The following is a 22655-nucleotide window of genomic DNA, read 5'->3' on the forward strand; positions in this document are numbered from 1 at the left end:
ACTTTTCTCTAGCAAGCAATACCTTTTGAAAGGTCACAGACCTTGACCAGTATCAAAGTTCTGACTTAACATCTGCAGAAACAATGTACTATAAATTACCTTTAATTGATTGCTGTAAACCTTTCTTTTATCTTTTATAACTGCAACATGCTCAGTTAGCCAGCAGTTAGCCTTGGCTTTTTACAACCACACGTCACTGGCCACAACATGAGGTTTTAAAGTATTGGATTTGAAGTGGCCGCTCCATATATTATGATGACAAATATAACATCAAGTGGGATCAAGTTTAAAGGACCAGTGTGTAAGATTTAGGGGGATCTATTGGCAGAAATGGAATATAATATTCATAAGTATGTTTTCATTAATGTATAATCACCTGAAAATAAGAATCGTTGTGTTTTCGTTACCTTAGAATGAGCCCTTTATATCTACATAGGGAGCGGGTCCTTTTCCATGGAGCCCGCCATGTTGCACTGCCATGTTTCTACAGTAGCCCAGAACCTACAAACCAGACATTGGCTGTAGAGAGGGCCTTTCGCATTTTTTGTGAGTTTTGTAGGCCCCCGTAGGTTCTCCTACACACTTGGAGGGAGAGGGTGAGGAGAGTTGTATTCAGTTGCTTTCAATCTACAACCTAACTGCTAGATGCCACTAAATCCTACACACTGGTCCTTTAAAGCCCATAAGGAAATGCTGAACTTTTATAGATAAATAGCTCTTGTAGTTCTCAGCTTTGACCTTTTCCAAAGATAGTTGCCCCCGAGGCAAATGACACAGTTGTGCATATGGAACAAATTTTCCCCCACTGCCTCTGATTAATAGCATCATGAAAAATTGGCTGTGTATGATTCACCTGTCAGGGATGAAAACTGCGCAATTACATTCAAAGATCAGGTTTTGTTGTCATAGTGACTGGCGATCCATCTATATTATACCTGCAAGCAGCTGAATAAGGGTTGCTTACCAGAGAATCCTGTGTCACAGATGCATTTGAAGGAGGAAGATGGCATTTGAATGCATGTCCCATTTTCACAAATTCTGTCACAGTTCTCTTTCCCGATGACTTCAGAGCAGTTAACTCCTAAAAAAAAACAAACAGCAAATCAGTTGACTTCTTCACAGAAACACAGAGATAAAAAAAAGATATGCCTAGATTGAAGTTTGTGTTCATGCACAGAACCCTGCTGCTATTTATTTGAATTTCCAATTAACTAAAAGAGTGCTGTGAATAATGCTGCTGCAAAGAGTACATGTCGGCAGCAAAGAGATTAAGAAAGAAGTCATTTGGAATTCAGGCTGTTTTAATATTAATTCTGTTTGCCTTACGTGTGAGTGTTGATCTGATAAGGGGCCTAAAATGAATAACTATGTGTCCAATAAATATGTAATTGGAGAAGAAGGCTTGCATTACATTTGAAGTTACATGTAAATTCTTTCAGTTACTTTCAACTAATATGACAGAAATTTGTGTCTTACGTATCAAATAGTGCATTCTTAATAAACAATTCTCTCAAGCAGACATATCAATGGAGTGCAGCAAATGTTTAAATGTATTTAGATGCAGCTCTGAGTTAAGAGAGCTCGACAAATGTGATGAGTGAGATTTGTCCTTACCTGTAAAATGTGGAGGACAAAGACATTTATATGTTCTATGGTTTGGATCTGTGGATCCATTACTTAAACAGACTCCTTTGTTTTCACAAGGGTTGTCCAAACAAACATCAAACTTTTCACAAAACCTCCCGGAGTAGTGGTGGTGGCATCGACAGTAGTATGCACCTTCCCGGTGGCCTGTTTGACAAATACCATTCCCCGAACAAAGTCGAAGCAGAGGAGAAGCCTGACAAAGCTGCGTTTTCACAGACACATTGAGCCTTAAGCCAAACTTGCACAGCTGTGTATCTCCCTCATGCAGAGCGATGAAGTAATGATGACCCGGGCCGAGCCACTTGGCCTCCACTTGCTCACTTCCATTTACATTGTGAGGGAAAAGAAACTGATCTTTCATCTGTCCAGTTATGGAGCAGCTTTCAAAGTCATCTTTTGACACGTTGAGGAGTCTGATGCCATATGACTTCAGCGTTTCATCAGCATCCATCAGCAGTTTGTCTCCATGCTGCAGCTGAAGTGGGCATATCTGAGGAAAGTTGAAAGCTTGCCCGCTCGACTCCTCTCCTCCCTGAGAATCCCAACACTCTGCAACCCTCCTACAGATGTTTCCTACGAGCGTCCAATTTATTTGGACGGACTGTTGTTTAAGGTGCCACTCAAGTGATGCCGGTCTGTTGCAAATTGTTTGGCAGTGAATCATGTGGACAGTGCAGCTCACAAAGACGGCAATCAAATGAAACAAAGATGTCTCCATGTTTCTTCTCTCTTCCTATTTAATCCAAACCGATCGGGAATTGTGTCATCTGGAGAATGGTTGAGGCAAATTATGTGTGTGCTTCATAAGATGCTCATGAGATGATGTTCCAAGTAGTTCAAGAAGTCCACATGATTGGAAGTAACCTGAGGGGAATAAAGATTTAATAATGATTTTGCACAAGGAAGTACATGTCTACAAAACCTATGATGCTTAATAACTTAAAACTTGATGAAAACAACCCTAGGAAGACAATAGGCAGACCGAACACTATTATGAAGATTGTTTTATTGTCACACATGGACTCATGGCTTCAGCAAGTCTAGTATAGCTGTCATAATCATATGCAGTGCTGCTGACCACCTAGTGTGTCACAGCAGCCTCGGCCTCCCTGAGGTTTCTACAGAGAGTGACAATGTCAGATAAAATATTCTCTCTCCCTTGCCGGTGCCTGATACCTCAGTGTCAGGCAGTGAGATGAGTTAAAGCAGACAGCATTGTCTTTTTCCCTCAGGCCCTTTTTTTTTTTTTTTTTTTTTATACATGTGCACGAGATAAAACAACAAAGTATAGAGGCCTCCCTGCAAGAGAAAAACTCTGCTCCTTGATCAGCTCACAAGGGCTGATATGAATAACTGCATGATGATAAGTAATAAAACGCTGAATATGGAACACCAATATCAATAGAAGGGGGAGTGATAAAGTGAATGAGATTGCAAGTATTGTCATGAGTGCTGTGCGGGCACCCAGAAGACTTAATTTACATAAGATGAGTTTGACTATTGTGTTTCATTGAACAAATCAGAAAGCTCTCACCTGATTTTTCAGTAACAGTCACTGAAATTAAACTGAATTAAAATTCAAATCAAAAGGGCATATGTGAAATTTGTTTGTGTACTATTTAGTTTTTGCAGAATATTCAGTAGTTTTCTTTTCATCAACATTTTAATATTTACAATGCATCATATGACTACGTTTAAAGTAAAAGGGGTTACCTGTAGTGTCAAACCTACAAAGAATTTTAACCCGAGTGTGCAGTTCCCCCTTTTTAACATCTCTTAACTCGCTACCTCGTCTTTTTGGCCCCCACTTTCAGCAAAAGAAAGTTACTACACCAAAAGCACAAGACTAACTGGTGAACATAATGGAGCTTTTAGCAACTAAAGAGCCCGATATTTCACTCAGGAGTAGGTGAAAACCAAAACAGAGCTAAAAGGAACGTGAACATTCGATTTATGTTCAGGTGAACAGGCACATTAGTACAAATGAATGCTAATGTTGCTCCATGTCTTCTGCATGTGTGAACTGACAACTGTTTGCTCGCAATATTAATATTATAAGGTGATACTAAGTCAATGTTGTGTTCACACCTTCTTGTGCTGCCCCTGAGTGGTCAAAGACATAATTATTGCAGGTTCAACCAGGAAAGCCTCCTTTACATTTAATCCAATGTCTTACTCAGTGTCCTGGCCAAGACAGGCAGCAATAACAAGGAGTTATAGACTAACAACTTAAAACAGACAAGATGAAATATGTCACAAGATCATAATTAAACAAACAAGTAATTACAAAATAAATAACATTGCTAATAAGAGTCATACAAAAGATCACATCCCGGAGACAACCAAAAGACAGTAGTCCAAATGAATAAAAAGATAATTGTAATAAATCTAAAACTATCAAACAAATTAGTAAGATCAACAGACCCAGATTCTAATATGCCCCAGAAACACTGGCAGCCAGAATAGCTTTTGCAGCAGTGACTTGAACTGTAGTGGCAGTAGTGTTGACTGACAGCAGTTGCACATCCTAAACAGTAATGTGATTTAAGAGGGAGGTCATAACTGGTACCGCAGATAGGTAATGGACTTTCATAGTAGCTACAACAATTCAATAATACATATAGTAATACAATGCACTTATTTTCACCTCATCACTAGTCATAACAAGAGCTCAGTTACCACACCAGCAATCCTGTTTCTCCAAGATTCTCTATAATCCAAAGTTGGAGCACAGACACAGACAGCTGGGATAAAAAAGAAGACGCTTTTATATCACCACGCATGTGACAGCAAACTGCCAATGTCTACAAGCAGCATGAGTAATAGATTGATGCTAGAGGAAACACTGTGACCAAGGGGGAAAAAAATGCAGGAGGAAATATTACCATTTTTTCTCCATTTCCACAGATACTGTATGCAGCAAGGACACAAGCTTGCAAAGCCTGGTGGATTATATTTTAGTCAATTTATTTTATCTTAATACTGAATTTTCACACTGACGTCTAATGCACTGCTGCTAATTTGTTTTAGTACAAATCAAAGTGAGATATCTAGAGGCTGTTTCAACCCTACACACTCTGCATGATGAATGCAATTTAGACCCTAAAGCTCATTCATTCTTCTTAACTGTGGCGTGGTTCAAATTAATTTAATTTGAATTACATTCAATACTAATTCATACTTTTACAGAAATCTATATTCTTGGTCAGCACTTGAATAAACAGGTTTTCTGGGATATTAAGATACCTTAAAGGTATTGATCAGTCGGGATTAACCTGTGGGTCAAACAGAGGAGTGGTTCAAATAATAAGGGCCACGGGGTCAGAGGCAAGGTCACGTATGTGGGGGTCAACTAATTGTCTCCCACAGCCTCCTGCTTTCATTACAGCTCAGTTCAACACACATTTTAGGATGCCAATCACGCAGGTGTGAAGAGGGCAATAGATCAAGGGAGCTGTGTAAATCCTCAACTGAGGGAGACAACCGGGAGGACACAACAAATTATCACATCAAACTGGCAGGTCTACATGTCACTTGTTGTTTGTCATATGAGACAAAAACAGGTTATTACAGCTGAAATCGATAAGTCAAGCAACAGGAGATTAATCAATTTTGATAATCAATTGATTGTTTGAGTCATTTTTAACCAATAATTCACTGGTTCAGCTTTTAAATGTGAATATTTGCTGTTTCTTTAAGTCTTTTATGATAGCAAAGTGAAAATCTTAAGGTTTTTGGACAGTTAGTTGAACAAAACAAGTGATTTAAATATGTCAATTTGACAGACTGAATCAATTAATCAAGAAAAATATCAGCAGATTAATCAATATATAACCATCAAGTAGCTACAAAATAAGCATATGTGCCATTTCACATAACAGTTTGATCATAAACTAGGCCACATCTGAAAACATTTGCTTACTTGCCATTTAATGAGAAAAATTACATTTTCTTTTTTTTGACAGAAGAAGCAAAGTTTGGCTCATTAAATCGTCAGTGTGATGCGGAGACAGCGATGAAGACATTTGCTAGTGAGTGAGGTGCAATTGCTAGTTACAATATAATGGTACTCATGCAAGAATGAGGATGCACAGGTGTAAGTTGAGGCAAAAACTGTTGAGATAAATAGTGCAAGCCTCCTTGTATATGGTAATTTCTCATTATGATTTCCTTGATTCAGAACTTCTAAGGCCCTGACAGCTGCAGTGACTGAATGTTGTTGTGTGTTTGTTGTTGTGCTGTATTTATGTGTACTGCACTTGTGTTTGCCTGCTCGGGGACTGGAATGACTTCTTGGGAGGTTATGTTTGTACTGCACATTAAATAAAGGTGAATAAAAATATCAATTCATGCTGTATGCCTCTTACACTGATAAAATCTGCTGCTTTTTTAAATATTCCCTGAAATCATCCACAAAAAAATAATGAATAAATCTCCTCACTTCAATGAAGATGCTGAAATGATTAAATAAGAAGGCAAAAGTAAATCATTGCTTCGGTTATCACGGCAGATGACTCAAGGTATGAGGAAGATGAACTTCATGACAGCATAACAGAGTCTGTGGTCTTTTTTTTAAAACTCACCAATGACTGGTATAGCAGCAGCATTATTTTTCACCAGGATGCCAATCCACTGTAAAAGCCCAGTCCTTTCTCTTTGAAAAATAATACAATCATTGGGAAAATTATTTCACCTGAAAAAGTCTCACTTCAAAGTAAACACACAGGCTTTAAATCAACTTGCACAAAACTCATTTCTCTGTCCACTCACTGTTAAAAAGTCTATTTCTGACATCACTGTGGAGATGGATTTAGTAGATGATGTCCCATTTCAGAGGAGGTTCAAGCAGAAAGAGGTCAACTGCCATCTTCATTAAGTGTGGTGGAATAAAGACGTGTTTTGAACATATTTGCAAATCAAAACCATTTAGACTCAAAAATTTGTGATGATGGATCATTACTTGATCATGCAAAACATAATAACTTTGATATCCTACAGCTAAACTTCAAACCCATAAAAAACTATTCATTTTTCACTGCTCCATCACCAGCAGGATGCCACAGAAAACAGCACTGAGCCATTGATGTCACTCGGAGCCACTGGAGGACTGATTAGCAAAACACCAGCAGGCTGCTGGCCGCAGCCACTGCCGGACTGATCGCTTGTGCTCCCTGGGCAGCTATCTGGATCATCACTAATCAGTTATAACACTGATGAGCATCCGGGCCCTGCAACCCTGAAAACTAACCCCCACATCAATTTCCCGGCTCTAAGTGCAGTACTTGATGCCAATGGCAAATCCAATTTTAACTCAAATTTCAGCCCCGTTTTGTGAACAGCTAACATTAAATCACTGGGTAATAGCAAAAAGAAAATTGTCATTCTGAATTTCATCTCAGAATAGTTACATGAACATGGAAAGTTACAGTTAACTTGTCTGCTTTACCTATGCAAATATAACCCTTTTTAAAAAAAAAAAAAAAATCTTTCTTTGTTCTCTACAACCTCAATGAACATTTCAAAGAACTGCAACTGCAGGATTTTTCCAAGACTATAATAAGTCAAAGCAGGTATAACAATGGGTTAAATGAGGCCAGAGCCAGCAGCAGCACAGCTTCGCCAGCATGACTTCACCTCTATGAATTGCTCATTTTTGTTTGAGGCAATACCTTCATCAGTCACTAGCCCCCCTGTAGTATAGTCTACAGTGCTTCCTGTTTATTTGGTGCTCTGGAGGAGAACCTCAATAAAGCAAGGCTGTGCGTCTTTGTTTGTTTGTAACACTTGTGCAGTGCTTAGGGGAATTGTGGTTTATACTCTTTCAGCCACACACAGCCTTAAGAGGTCCGCATAAAGGAAATACAGCAGGTCTATGAGGCAGCATGGGTGCATAATCATGATCCGGTTGTAGGTTAGGAGGATGTACATCCACAGAGCAGAAAATTGCTTTCTGATTTTCTAACAGTGGTGGCCAAATCAATGCATGAATTAAATGTTTTGTTCAGTGATTGTCTTACATTCACCAACACTGTGCTATCTGCACTTTGGAGTTAATGGTGTGGTGGTATGTTCCACTCACTTCAATCAGGCATACGCACCTTCACCAAAACCCCCCCAACCCCTGCTCCTGAAACCTCTAGTGCACTTGTTCAAAAGGTAATCATTCCCTCTTTTGTTAGGATTTTTCTGCACTGATCTTGCTTTTATGTGGACTGAAACTCAACAAACATGGAGCAAAGACCACGAGGAGGCCTACACCTGCCAAATCTGATGAACCTATCTGTGCAAAGTGAAAATAAGATGACAGAAGTGAGGTTATCAGGACGATGTTTAACAGCTTCTCAGGGCTTAGAGATTGATGCACTGTTCATAAGCATTAAATTCAGTCCCACCACAAAGAGACAAGAATATAGGCAATCCAGCATTTGTACTGTAGATCACAGCTACTGTAACTCACAGATCTCAGTTTAGTTTATGCAGCAAATTAACAGGTAAGTACGCATGTAGGAGTCCTGAAGTGTCTGCTGATTACCTCTGCAAAGGAGGTTAAATTTTCACTCCTGTTCACTTGTTATTTGACAACTGCAAAAGTACGCGTTATTTAACAAGTGAACAGAATGTCTCAAAAACCTCTTATCAAATTTCGATTACATTAGGTGAAAGGTTTGGCTGTCAGCTGCAAAACAACTGATTTGTTTTTTGTGCAGATCCAGATCCATTTGTGGATCAGAGAATGTTTTTAAAAATATTTAACACTGTTCAATAGTGCATTTTCATAGCTGTAGCATTTACTTGAATTCAAAATACAAACCTGGATCACCTTATTCACTTTAGTTCCAGATCCACAGTTAATAGATTATGTCAAAACATTTTCAATTATTAAAATTGTAACACATTTTGGGGATTGTGTGCCCTTGGCGGATGTATTTTACCTAATTTCATTTTCAAATCAACCACTACAAATCATATGAATGTTCCCCATAAAAAAAGGCAAATGCTTTTCATGTCTATAACAAGTAGGTCATTTCTCACTGTTGACCCAAATTAGTATCATGGACCGGGCAATATGCAGTGTTTGAATTTTGATCACCCTTGGCAGGAGGAGAAGGCAGCCTCATTCACTCTGTCACTGGGGCCTTTACAACCACCACATGGCCTCGCTGTGTCTGTATTGTAATTCATTAGTATGTGTATGGTGATATGCTAAATACTGTAAAGAATGTGTAATTCTGCTGTAAAAACTGCACAGCAGACTGTCCTTCCAAATGGTCTGAGTAGGCAAGTCTGTTTATCACAGTCAAAGGGAGTTTCAATCAAGTATATGAAGAAGTCCACCTGCCCTGGCCTGTCTGTTAGAGTGAGGGTGAATCTGACAGAGACTGGCCAGTAGCTACACTTGCTTCTCACACATTTAAAGCTGAAGCAGGCCTGCAGACAATAGGTCCGTATTAAATAACAGCTAAGCATTAAACTCAGCCGACGCGTCTATCTGCCCCCATTCTGCAAACGCTAGGCCCGGGATTTAGTATGGACGGGTAATCTGACTAGTATGGTGCACACAAGACCATCTGCTGCTGTATGCAGAACGCTACAGCCACGTCTCTGCTGACTGCTTATATCGTGTGTGTGCTGCATGCTCACCATTAAGTTGAGAAGGTGTTCCGCCCTGGGACGGCGACTTGTAACATCATTTTTAGGCGAGTTTCTTATTCAGAGGTGAGACGCGTTTCTCCCAGGGGAATATGACAGCTGAGCAGCTCAAGCGCACACAGAAGGAAACATGTTGCTAAGGAAATGTGATCAGACGCTGAGAGCTGAAGGCGTGTCTGCCTGCAGAAGAGATGGCCCTCTGGGGCAGGACAGGGCGGGGATTCAGCCTGCCTGATTGATTATTTAATTAGGCTAAACTAGATATTCATCAACCAAACCGAGTCATTATCTTGTGTAAACAACTGAAGCTTACGGAGCACCCCCTGGGGTCAGCTAGGAAAAAAAAAAAAAAAAAAAAAAATTGGGAGGAAGTTGCTCACTTAATTTTATATTTCCAAGAATATAGTCTGAAAATTATATAAATATTAAATCATCATTCTGAAAACATAGTCCTCCTCAATTAATATTGAGCCATGTCAACGTTGTGGGCTGGCTGAGGATCATGGGTAATGTAGCCTTTGGGCATGGATTTGTAATTTGAGAGCACTAATTATGGTTTATAAACCGTACGCACAGATTTCTAAACCGCGAGTGATTCACACTCTTGTTGATCTTTTTTTTCACAGCTGACCCTAGGGGGATTCCGTAGGGTGCCATGGCATTGGTTGGACAGCCCATTATTCCAAAACCCCAATAGTTCGAAAAACTTCCCACTGGACCAAAAGCCCATTAGTCAAACGGTTCGTTATCCCAAAAACAAAAGCCCACTGCTCTGAAAGCCTGTTGCCCCGAAAATATACACTCTCCCTGGAGTTTTTGTCCTTAATATTTTAGTGTATTTTGACGTGCAAACCCTAACCCTAAATACTAACCTAACCTAACCTCCAGTGATTCAGCACCATGGACAGCGCTGTCAGTCACTGAACTCCAGCAACTCCAGTGTGTCTTTTTGGAGCAATGGGCCTTTGGAGCAATTTTGGGATAACAGGCCATTGGATTAATGGGCTTTCGGTCCAGTGAGAGATTTTTTCAACCATTGGGGTTTCGGAATAATGGGCCTTCAGACCAATGGGCAGTCCCCCTCCATAGAGGCTCTCTCGGTGAATGAAAATGATTTTATATAGTACCTGTGGGGTGAAAACAACAAACTAAATTGACTGGACTATCTGATAGCTAGGCTATAATTGGACCATGGCAGATCATGGCAGGAAACACATTTCATAAAAACAAAGACCCAAAAATTATATAGCCAGTTTATTCAATTAATTTATGAATGTAGCAATTTCATGCAATACCTAGCAAATAAATACATGACTTTGCTTTGTCAAAGTTAACAAAATCATCCTACCAAGACCCTCAAAGCTCACTAGTTAACATTTTATATCTTTCTTGTTTAATCCGCACAGAAACCGAAACGTAAAAATGGCACGTTGTGGTTGTGATGGGTATTAACAGGTTTGTTTTTTGTACGGATTAAATAAAAAAGATGTAACGTCCCTAAGAAAAGCTTCTCTTCATCGAAGACGTGCAAGGTAGCCTACACTTGTCAAACCAACCAGTTAGTCTCTGTCCTTTAAAATTAGCTAGCTGGCTTGGCTAGCTGTTTCTCCCTGTTCCCTGTCTTTATGCTAAGCTAAGCTAAGCTAACCGTTCATATTTAACTGACAGATATGTAAGTGGTATCAATCCTCTCACCTAAGTCTTGGCAAGAAAGATAATACACCTATTTTTTCAAAATGTCCTTTAAATGCTGCCTGCTGACCCATAGTTTGGTATCATTTCACAGTTCACTTATTTTTCACATCCTACTGCTACATTACAAACACAGCCAGAGAAAGAGAGAGCGGCCTCATAGTGGTATTGTATTTATATTATATTTAATGTTCATTTGTATGGGGAATGTTTTGACAGCTTGTGCATGAGCGGGTTTTTTTTTTTGGAAAGACCTACATCCTGTTCACTGTACACCTATCACACCAGGGAGCTGCACTGCAATCAGTCTTGTACTGATGGTTGCTGAGCAACAGTATAAGCAAGGGGTTAAGTGCCTTGCTCCAGGGTAATTTGCTGGTAGCTGCCAAGGGAGAGGAGAGTGTTGGTCATTTTCATTCCCAGCCCAGATTCCTCTTGCTGGCCAGGGATCCAACCTGCGAACTGTCCATTCATGAACCTGTGACTGGACTGGTTAGTCAATGGTTTATTTTATTTATTTATTTTTGTTTTAATGAGGGGGACACAGATAAAGAAGAGCTGGATTCACAGTAATCCCGAGTGCAGATGAGTGCAATCACACAAGCTTTATATTCATTTGATTAAAAACATGTTTTAAGGTAAAGGCAAAAAAAGTCTGTTTACTGATAATAGAAACATGTTAAGTTTCAGAAACATATAAAAAAAAATTCTCAAAATTATTATCTGTGCAATTTACTACAATAAAAATAAGTGTACAGATTTTTATGGGCACATGTCCAAAGCACTGGCATGATTCTTTGACCCACTTTTAAGCGCCCCCTCCCCCCCTACTTGAGGAACACTGTGCAAGATGACTGATGTTTTTATAAAGGTCACTGGCTTCTGTCACACTTTACTTTTCTTGATTGTTTGTTCACAGTAGGATTCACAACACATTTCATTTTTACAAGTCTCTGTGGTTTATGTCCTATACTCACTGCACTCTCTGCAAGCATTCACCCTACAGAAGCTCTGCAAATAATACTCTTGTCAGTAACCAGTTTCAAGTAATTTCAGGATTTTAGGATGACTGTTCTTATCAAAATACATCAGTATGAAGCACCTGCCTGACCTTAAGATTTGACATATTCTATCTTTTGCGCTTATCCTGGTGAAAGACATTTAAGTTCTCGAATTTGGTTTGCTTCCCCACTGTGACTAGATTAACGAGCTGCCCTTTTGCTTGTAGCATTGCCCATATTTCCTGCAGCTTTAGGTATCTTCATTAGATATAGAAATATTGACCTTCAGTGCTTTTTATGAGAATGTATAACAGAGAAAAGCAAGCATTTATCTATATAGCTTTGCAAACTATTCTCATCATTCCATATCTTCTTGTACCATGCTGAGCCCACCGCTCGTATTTTATATTGTACACTTTGTTCGTATGTGAAGAATTTGTCTTACATCTGACCCCTGCTTTCACCATGTTTGGTCACCTTACAACAATAGTCTGAAAGTGAATATACAACCAGCGTGTTGAATTTGACACAAAAAAGTCACAGCATGGGCATATTTTGTGACTGCATCCACCTCTCCGCATTACTGTCTCTTAAAATCACAAAATCACCAAACAAGAAATGAATGGATAATAGACACTTTATTGTACTCCAATAAAATGCAATGATTTTGTGATTATATGAAGATTTGTTAGTTACAGTTGTGGGGTTCAAATATACCTGAAACAGAGATCAGCTCTGTATATTATTTGATCCAAACTTTAGTATTTCCATTATTCCAACATAACAAGAAATCTTAAGAAAGATTTAGTGAAATTTTAAGTAAAAATTTTAACTGTATATTGAACAAGAGTCGAGGATAATTGATAAGCAGTCATTTCTGATCCTCTTTAACACCTTGCTGTAGGTTAGAAAGTCTGGGCTTGAAGCACTTTATGTGCTGACTCAACAACTTGTTAATCAAGCCTACAGTTATGCACACACAGTCAGCTGCATGGAGTCCTCTGAGAAATACTGAGATCCCTATTGAATATAGATATAATTAGATTGTTGCACAAGATCTCTCCGGCTGAATTATGAACTCAGGCACACACTATATGTTCACCAAACAGTAGGTGGTGAGTGATGCTGCATTGTGCAGTCAAAACAACATGGCTGGAGTATAAAAGTTGAGATTTCTACAGAGATTCAGACATTTATACCTGCATTGTGGCTTGTTTTTGAAGTAAAAGGCTGAAAATATGAAATTCCCGAATTTTCAGCTTGTCACACAATATTCTTTTTGGCAGTTTAATCATCTATTAACTCTAACAAGCTGTGCAAATGTAAAAACATACCCGCACAGCCGACACTTTAACAACTTCCAAGAATGTCATATATGAAATTAGGCCCAGAAAAATGAAAATAATGAATATAGACAGACATTAATAAAATGTCACAGTAAAACATTCATAATTGAATTACTGATTCAGAGGCCAAATACAATGTTTAAGCTAATAGAATTAAAATAGTATATTAAACAAATGTTCCAGAGAGTTGTAGAGATTAATAAGCATTTACATGTAGTAGCAGTTTCTCTGCCCCTGAGTTATGTGACCTTTCCTACACTCTTAAACTGCATACTGCAGAACTCAGGGGTAAACATTGTTATACTGCATGTAACTTATGCTTATTTAATACAAATGCAATATATTTTCCAGCAGTTCCCCAAATTGACCTACAAAGAATGTATTCCCATCAGGTTTCGAGGAGAAAACCATGTACAAAATGAGTAATTGTTGCATACGGAGGGAAATGAATCTGTGTTTATGCAGTTAAAGAAAATCTTAATAACCACACAGCAAACACATATAATCACAGATACCACAGAGATGGGTAATGTTGCCTTAAGCATCACTTGGGTTCGGTAAATAGGACAAATGTGCAGACAACATACGATATGACATATGAGAATAACCCCAAACAAAAACCATCATTACCCTGGCAGTTTTGCATTGAAATTGAATCAAATTGTTCTCATTGTATCATAGTCCTTATACAGTACATGTTTGATTTCCATATCCTTTCCATATCCCACTCTAATCAGTCATAGTTATATTGGAGAACATGAATGGTGATTGCAGATTTCGAGTTGCTGTTTGACTGATTACTCTGGACTGAATTGATAGAGTAGAGAGTGCGCTTGAAACAAGGACACCACCATCTTTCTCCCTTTACCTCTGGGATTTAAATATTAAACATAAAGGATGGCAGATTATTATCCCTGTCACCTTGCCTTAAGCAATGATATTCTGTTTTAACAGTGCCATCAAGTACCTGCTGTGTCACATATTAGTGTGATTTCAGGTTCTTTGAAAAAATGTTTACAAGGCAAGTGAGTTAATGGACAAAACACATCTCCATAGAAAGTGATTTCTTCAGTCTCATTATCTGTGGTTACAGTCTGAAATAGTTCAAATGAAGTATAGTTAAATTAATGCTAAAATGTATTTAGGTTCTGATAAAACTCTGCTTACTTGAGTTTAAATCAGATTAAAAATGTCTGCAGTAAAAATGTCCTTGAGCCAGTCATTTATAGCTAATGTAAATGTAAATTGACTCTTTATATCCTTACTTTTCTTGTTGTCCTCGTTTGCAAAGTTACATTTAGATGCTTCCATAATGATCCTCGAGCAACACAAAGCAACAACATAACAGGCTCAGAATCGTGTTCTTTCCCAATTTAATGTATTGCAACAGAAGCTTTATATCAAAAAGCTATTTTAAAGTTCACACCGCAACGTAGACTACAGCAACAAACAAAGGAGCAACGCTGACAGAGAACCCTTTCAGTATTGATGTTAAACCTATTTTTCTCAGCTAAAATTCTCATAGCATTTAATCTCAATAACACAATTCTGTCTTATCCACTTATAATACAGACCTTCTACTATTGAAGTTTGACGGTATTTGAACACTATAGTTTGAAGTCAGTAAAAAGGCAGATTTATCAGTTGCGTGTGTGTACTTGTGTCTTTGATAAAAAACAACATTTACATCAATTATCTATAAACTACTGTACATAAGGAAAATTAACACATGAAAATGCGCTGCTGAAACACAGATGTATTGGTTTCCACCAAACCTCAGCTCTGCCACATAGCTTTGAGAAAGTGACAATAAAATCAATGCTCAGAGGTCAATCTACTTAGAGTCAGTAAAAATTGCTAGTGAGCCCTGGGAATAAAAAGCAAATGCCACATATGGTCACGGTAACTGCACAATGGAAGTACTAACATTTAGAGCATTTACACAAAGACAAGTTCTGCACTGTGCTGCAAGCTCAGTCTGTCCTAAAAAACTGAGAATAGCATGTACCTGCAATTCATACATCTTGAGAAACAACTACTATATTTTCCCAGTTTTGTACGTCTCACAGTGGGCATTTTTGGCATGCAAGCAGAGTATATTTCCACCAGGAAGAGCTGATACACATGAACATAGAACACCAATTCTGTTTTCATTGCACTGTCTCCTTGTTTCCTTCAGGATTGACTACAAAGTCCTGCTACTCACATACAAATCCATCAACAGACATGTGCCTCCCTACCTACAGGAACCGATCATACCACACCCCTCCACCCGCACCCTCAGATCTGCCAGCAGCTTGCTCCTCCGGGCTCCCAGCACTAAGCTCTGCACCATGGGGGATCAAGCCTTCTGCTCTGCTGCACCACGCTTGTGGAACAGCCTTCCTAACTATCTGAGGGCAGCACAGACCCTAGTCTCTTTTTTTTAAAAAGGCCTAAAAATCTTTCTATTCAGGAAGGCTTTTCCATCTTAACTGGTATTACTATTTTCTGTATGCTCTGTGTTATTAAAACTGTAGCACTTTGAGTTTGACTATGAATGAAAAGTGCGGTTCAAATTAAATGTATTATTATTATTACTTTCTACTTATTTTCAATGGCCAGTTTCCATGACAACATTATCAAAATTCTGTTGCTGCCATAGCTTCACATTACAACAGAGATTGACATGACATACCAGGGTTCATTCAATCCACTCAACGTTTAAATTGAAAACATTCCTTTGTACTGAATACAGATATACAAAATATTCTCACATTCACAATTACTCTACAGAATACTGAAATGTTTCTTTTGAGTTGCTTGTGTGCTTGGGACCAGAAAAAAAATGGTTATCTTAAATTCCACAATAGGATAGGAGAGATATAGTTAGAGACTTGACTTCTGTAGCCATATAGACTAAGATGTGTAATATTCTAAACCACTTCAGCAAAAACTTGTTTTCAACAAACTTTATTCAGAAAGCTGGTGGATGGATTTCACGCTAGTTTAAGGAAAGCTACAGAGTCAGAGGCATGATATTACAAGTATCAAACTTTGTAGTGTCCTAAGAGAGATATGTGAAATCCTCAAAGCCGGCAAAACATAAATCATCACAGAAGCACTAGACATATCAGTTACTGGGCTCTGCACTCACATGAAAGTCTCAGTCCATGCTGGGAAAATCAGTGAAGCAAAAATGTCACTACCTGTCTACACTGGTGTGTTTTCTGGCTGCATCCTCAAAGTCTCTCCATGGCTTCATCTACCCAATCATTTGGATCCGAGCTTCATGACACACACGGGGATGATACTGTACCTCAGTTTCCCCTTACACTGTGTCTTATTTCCTAAGACTCACCCAGAAAGAAGGTTTTTAAGACATAGTGATAATAATAGAAACAGATATTTTAATCACTTAGTATTAAATTAAATTTCTGTGAGATGTTGGTTGCTTTCACAAGGTTTTAATTAAGCAAAATAATTAAGAAATGCATTCCTTATAATGGCTTTTTAGCCCTTTCTACCTTTAATTCCAGTGAACAACCCTTGCAAAAACAACTTTTTTTTGCATCAGCTTTAGCTTATCTTTTAGTTTTGTTCTGTTTTGGCATCAGCTTTACTGTTCAGCAAAAATACTTTATTTAATGGAATTCAATGCAACAGAAGAAGCATGCCAGCAGTCACCCATAGCCCCAAAACCAGCTCTGGGACTGAATTTACATTGGTACAGTAGCTCTATCCTGAGTTGCTGTAGGGGCTATTCTCTCTGCCTTGTGCCCTTGCTTTGCCACATTTCCTCTGCATTGCACTCACACAAGTAAGAAGTAAGTCTGGAGTTTGAACTGCCAAAATATTATTAAATATGTGCTGTAGTGATCCATGACAACCTCCACGTTGTTATCATGGGATACAATTTTTGTGGTTAGCTCTGCCAACATCGTTTATTCATCTTTACTGAGTGGTATGTTGCAGTAAGTGATGCTCTGAGGAGATCATTTATTCAGCTGTGAAGTAGCTCAGATATGCATGTTGGTATCATTTCATCGTCATATGGGGGGCGGAGCAGGTGAACCCATGTGCAGACAGAGGCGAGACTGGGATATGATAGAAACAAGGTATTTATTTTAAGGCAGGGGAGTGGGAATGGAGGCCTCGGGGAGCTTGGGCTGGTAGCTGGGAAACTGGGGCTGAGACAGGCTGGGGCAAGGGGGCAAATCCAGAGCGGAATCTGCGGAAGCTGGGTAGAACTGGGGTCCAGAACAGGGAAGCAGGGCTGACGAGACAAGGGACCAGAGACAGAGCAGACTGGACTGCAGGGGATAGGAGGCAGGAATGGGGAGACAGAGCAGACAGAACTGCAGGGAACAAGAGACAGGGTCAGGCTTGGGAAAACAGGCGGCAACAACAAGAAAACTGATAAAAGCAGGAGAAATAGCTTGAAGCGTAGACTGACTGGTGCAGAGGCTATGATCTGGCAGGGCTGAGTATAAGAAGAGGTCTTGATTATGGAACGGGTTGCAGCTGGTGGGGCTCTGCTCAGACTCCAGCACACCTGTCTCCACTTACACAATCACACACACAGGAGGGAGAGAGATGAGGAGAGCCACTGGGAAAGCGGAAACAGAGAGGAAGACACTGAGGACTGAGGAAAGAATCGTGACAGTCCTTTAAAATGAACTTGGATGGGTGGGAAATCAGAGAGGAAGAACACATTCTTTTGTGGTGCTGGCCATGCTACATTACATTACAGCAGAGGTTAGTTTTGGGAGGTCACTAAAGGTCACCACTGAGAATCAGAAAGCATAGGGGACCATAGTGAGTTGGCATACTGTTGTTCTGATAGTTACATAAAGGTAACAGTGCAGTGAAAATAATTACTCTAGTCTACACAAATTGTAAAAGTTTAGGTAATGATTACGATACACTTTCCTGAATCAACTTTTGTGTCGTTCACGCATACTGTAATTGAACATTTGTGGAATATTAAACATTTTTGGGGGAACAGTCTGTCACTTTGATATCAGGATGGGAAAAGTTGATGGAAAATGGAAAGTGAATTCTGATAGTTCACAGAGCGGATGAAAACTTTGCTTCAAACAGACAGTAGGCATTTACATCTTTAACATTTCACCCCGCGATCTTGTCAAAATATAACAGAACAAAGAAGATGTAGGCCATAAAACTTTAATGCCATTGGATTTCATTCCAACTTTGTTATCTGCAGCATAGTCTAAAATCTTACAGATCTGTCAAGAAATCACACTTCTGCATGTCAAGGTTGTACATAACATCTCTTCTTAGATGTACAAATCTAAATGAAGTCCACCTTTGAAGTGTTATATTTATTTAATACCATCCATAAGCAATTATCCCTGACACATTTATCCTGACCTGCACATCCAATATACCAATTCTAGTTCAGACTTTCTTATGAATATTAATTCACGTAACCCATTAGCAAGGAGAACATTTTTTTGATAGCCTTGAGTTGATGAACGCACTTTCTTTTCCCTATAACTGATGATGAAATAGATTTTTTCTTTCTTGCCTTTCTATTAAAAGAGGAAAAAAATAATTGAAGCCAAGTCTTAGCCATAGGAGCAGAGGAAAAGGATCAAGCACATCTTCCTTTTGACCTACTTATCAGACGACCTGGCCTCCCTTCACTGCCTTTTCAACTGAATCATTACATCTGTGGTGTGATCCGCACCAGACGCCACTACTGTCCATTACCCACAGGTGTCTTCAAGTCACTTCTGACTTTGCTCAGTGTAGCTGTGATTCCCTTGATATATTATGGGATGGTAATTGGATGGGGAGTAGCCATGACTCAGAGTGGCCAGAACATGAATCAAGTTGGACAGAGCATATCTTTGTACCCAATGACACCTGAGAGGTCATTGCTCTTGGAGTCCATAAGCACAGGGTTTCGTTTTGATGGGTAACGACACCACTAAAATTTTACTGTGATGCTATTATGACATATATTTTGATTTCCTGTGCTGCATTATCACACTGCTGCTGACTTAAAAACAAACAGAGTGAAGACAATATGTTCAAAACAATGCAGAGTGATGAATCCAAAGACATTATGTTGTGATTGTCTGTCTCCTTGTGGAAAGCCCTTAATAGAGAAATAATTGATTGATGAGCACTGTTACATCCTGTTTTATTTTGGTGTTTCCTGTTGATCCCTCTAGGTTGATCATCTGTTGGCAGGCACCTGGGCTGATTAGTGGGCTGAGTCTTTTTTATTCAGATCTCTCTCTCTCTCTCTCTCTCTCTCTCTCTCTCTCTCTCTCTCTCTCTCTCTCTCTCTCTCTCTCTCCATCCTTCTGTAGCAGAACCTTTGTGGTGCTAGGTATCTGGTCTTCATTTATTCATCCATTTGATTCATTTACTTTAATAGACTCATATGTAGTAATTTGTGTCCATTATTATGTCCGTTGTTTGAGCCAGCCATAACAAGCACATAGATGATTATATGTGTCTCCTTGACACCATGCTCATACTGAATACCACTAAATTGCAACAACAAATACATGTTTTAAATGAAGTGTAACACTTCCTGAATTATGTTTTCTGTGGAAATGAAATGAATTAATGAACACACTTGCCGTGTTGCAAAATGATATATTTGAATACTGAATACTTTTTTATAATAATATTAATATCCACTCTTTCGGTACGTAACATTATAAAACTTCTCCATGGTTATGTTTTGGCATTCACAGCACTTGGTTGAGGTTAAGGAAAGTTTGTGGTCTTAGCTTGACACAAAGTCCACAGTGACTTAAAGTACAAGACACAACATGTTTACTTTATTAACATTTTGCCAAAAACATAAAACGTAGTCTGTGAATATAATTCAGGCAGCGATGAGATTTCTCACCACATTATAATGAGAAACAAGTAGTATATGAACATAATTTTTTCCCAGTTTAATCCTCTTCAACAGCTCAAAAAACATACTTTGTTTTCCTTTACTAATTTTATGATAATTGTTTATAAATATTATCATTAATATTTTTTCACACACCTACGGCAGTGGAGTTTGTGGGACCCCGAACAATTAGGGATTAAATCAATGTCAACAAAACACAAGGGTTGATCGGCACACATATTAAAGATTTTAGATTTTCACATATTGACATCTTCTTATTTAAGTTTGTATGCAAGAATGTAAACGAATATGAGTATCAGAATAGAAGCAAAGTAATAATGAATATCATCCTGTTAACAATATTAGCTTGAAAAGGAAGTGTGTGATCATAACTCTAAAGAGGCTTTGAATCTGAGGTGTGTTGCATTGTCCTGGCTGCATCCAGTTTCCAGCCCTCGGTTATTCAAGCAGGTGCTTGGACCGGATCAATTGTGCCTTTGTGAGGCATGAGAGGCTGTCCGCCTCGGAGGTTCCCTTAGTCAGCAGACTGCTTCCTTAGATGTAATATCCTGTTTCTATACTGTGTGCTGCAGGTTATTTGTTATATTTCCCCTGGTGCTTCATACAATATGTTGTTCAGATGAAGTTGTGTCTGTATAGTAAAATGTTTGCTTATTTTGAATTCGCTATTGCAAAATATTGTATGAAATTAAAAACTAATGGGTTAGGGAATATAATGCTTTACTGATATTTGAATAACATACGTTTTTGAAATGTCTCTTAACCTTGTGCAGGGTTGGTGTGGGTCTCTTCTACAGCACCGTGATTGGAGTATTTCTGTCTTTCAATTCCCAATGAGCCATGAAAGGTAAGCTTGAAAAAAAAGAAAAAATGTGTACATTTTACTCTAGGCCTCAAATGTATTTTTCTACTACATTGTGCTATATTTTGTGCAAGATAGTGTAATTCCCCGAAGACATGTTCAGTATCATCAAATGCATGAGTCAACCTTGCAACTGAAGAGTGGATTATTTAATGCATGTCATAATTTCCATATATCAATAACATGGTTTAACTAGTTTACATGCCCCTGAGACTTACAGTATATGGTTAATCAAGAGCCATGAATCTCAATGTCAATATTTTACCCCGCTCAGTAATCATTTTCAGAGCTGTGGGGGTAGAAAAAAATATATAATTTCATAATGTTTTGAAATGCCATCATTTTGATCCATTTACCCATCAGACTTTATTTGCACAGACAGCAACATTCTCTGCATCTGTGCTCGGTGGAAGAGATTTACTCCGCTCATTGCATAATCATTTCTTTCTCTTTGCTTGCTATACTTAGCAAGCAACCTGACATGCCTCACCAACAAGGCCCACAGACACCTCCATCCTCATGTACTCTTTTCCAAGGACTTTTTGCTTTGATGTACGAAGACCTGGCATTGTTAACATCGGGAAGGTGTGCCTAGCATGCAAATACAGGAAATGTTTATTATTTGTACAGGAAAAGCACAGCATTTCTCAGGATTTTTTTTCTCCTTGCTGCCTGTGCTGAAGGTTAGTTTCTGAATCTGGCCGTGTTCTGGATGTGTTTATGTTTATATTTCCCACAAAAAGAAACAGTGTTTACCACAGAATGTGTGCTCCATTATAATATTTAACATATGCATGCTGCCTTATAAATGTTACTTAGAGGCTGTTGTCTTGGCAAAATATTGTCTGGAGGAATACTGGCAATCTATTAATATATTAATTAAATAATATTCTGTTTCATTAGATGCCAGCCTGTCATACCTTCTTGCTTGTTTGATACAGATTAATTATGATTAGCATCCTTTGCCATTTAAATGTATTTGATTAAGACTGACTGGAATCTAGTAGTTTAAATTCTCTAATTGGAAATAGGGACAAATAATAACAGTTTCATCTCACACAATCTATGTATCTTTATTTTTTACTTTTTTAGAACTAACACACATAAACACATACTTTAGTCAACAAATCTGACACTTCTCACTGCTAATTTATTGTAGATATGCTGAAAGGGCAGGATATGCAGCTTACCTGTTTCACCAAAAACATGTTAAGTATACATGAAAATAAAACATTTTAATCCCTATAGTGAATTGCAGTAATTGACCAAGTGCTATAATGATATCATGTAATAATCGGCAAGCTGCAGGTAGAGCTTCCTAACAGCCTCATAACTCAGAGGCAGAATGATAATGCTCTCTCACTGTGGCAAAGCAAATCACAATCACACAACAAATAACTAAGAGGACTAAATACCCTGAGGCTGAGTATTTTTTTCATAGGCTATCTGCTGCTATGTTTTTCAAAAATGACATAAGAATTCAAGTAAAGATTTCATAACAATTAAATCAAAGCTAATTAAACCAAAGTGAAACAAGGCAAATCAAAACAAATGGTTGTGTATTTGAAGAA

General features: G+C 38.5%; 1 protein-coding gene and 1 long non-coding RNA gene across 3 annotated transcripts in view; one reads left to right on the top strand and one right to left on the bottom strand.

Moving 5' to 3' along the window:
• eys (eyes shut homolog) overlaps positions 1-9537 on the bottom strand; it is a 170822-nt gene extending 161285 nt beyond the window's left edge. For both annotated transcript variants that reach the window (XM_042433937.1, XM_042433936.1), the window contains exons 1-3: positions 9289-9537; positions 1615-2511; positions 965-1081 (exon numbers count right to left, since the gene is read on the bottom strand). In XM_042433937.1, coding sequence (XP_042289871.1) covers positions 965-1081; positions 1615-2365 — 868 coding nt within the window. In that variant the 5' untranslated portion in view covers positions 2366-2511; positions 9289-9537. The remainder of the gene's footprint in view (positions 1-964; positions 1082-1614; positions 2512-9288) is intronic.
• Positions 9538-17879: 8342 nt separating this feature from the next.
• Positions 17880-22259, top strand: LOC121912010. Its single transcript, XR_006100002.1, has 3 exons — positions 17880-18073; positions 20996-21069; positions 21553-22259. It is a non-coding gene; the product is annotated as an uncharacterized LOC121912010 (long non-coding RNA).
• Positions 22260-22655: the final 396 nt, after the last annotated feature.

This window comes from Thunnus maccoyii, chromosome 14 (genome assembly GCF_910596095.1).
Source record: "Thunnus maccoyii chromosome 14, fThuMac1.1, whole genome shotgun sequence".
Lineage (NCBI taxonomy): Eukaryota > Metazoa > Chordata > Actinopteri > Scombriformes > Scombridae > Thunnus > Thunnus maccoyii.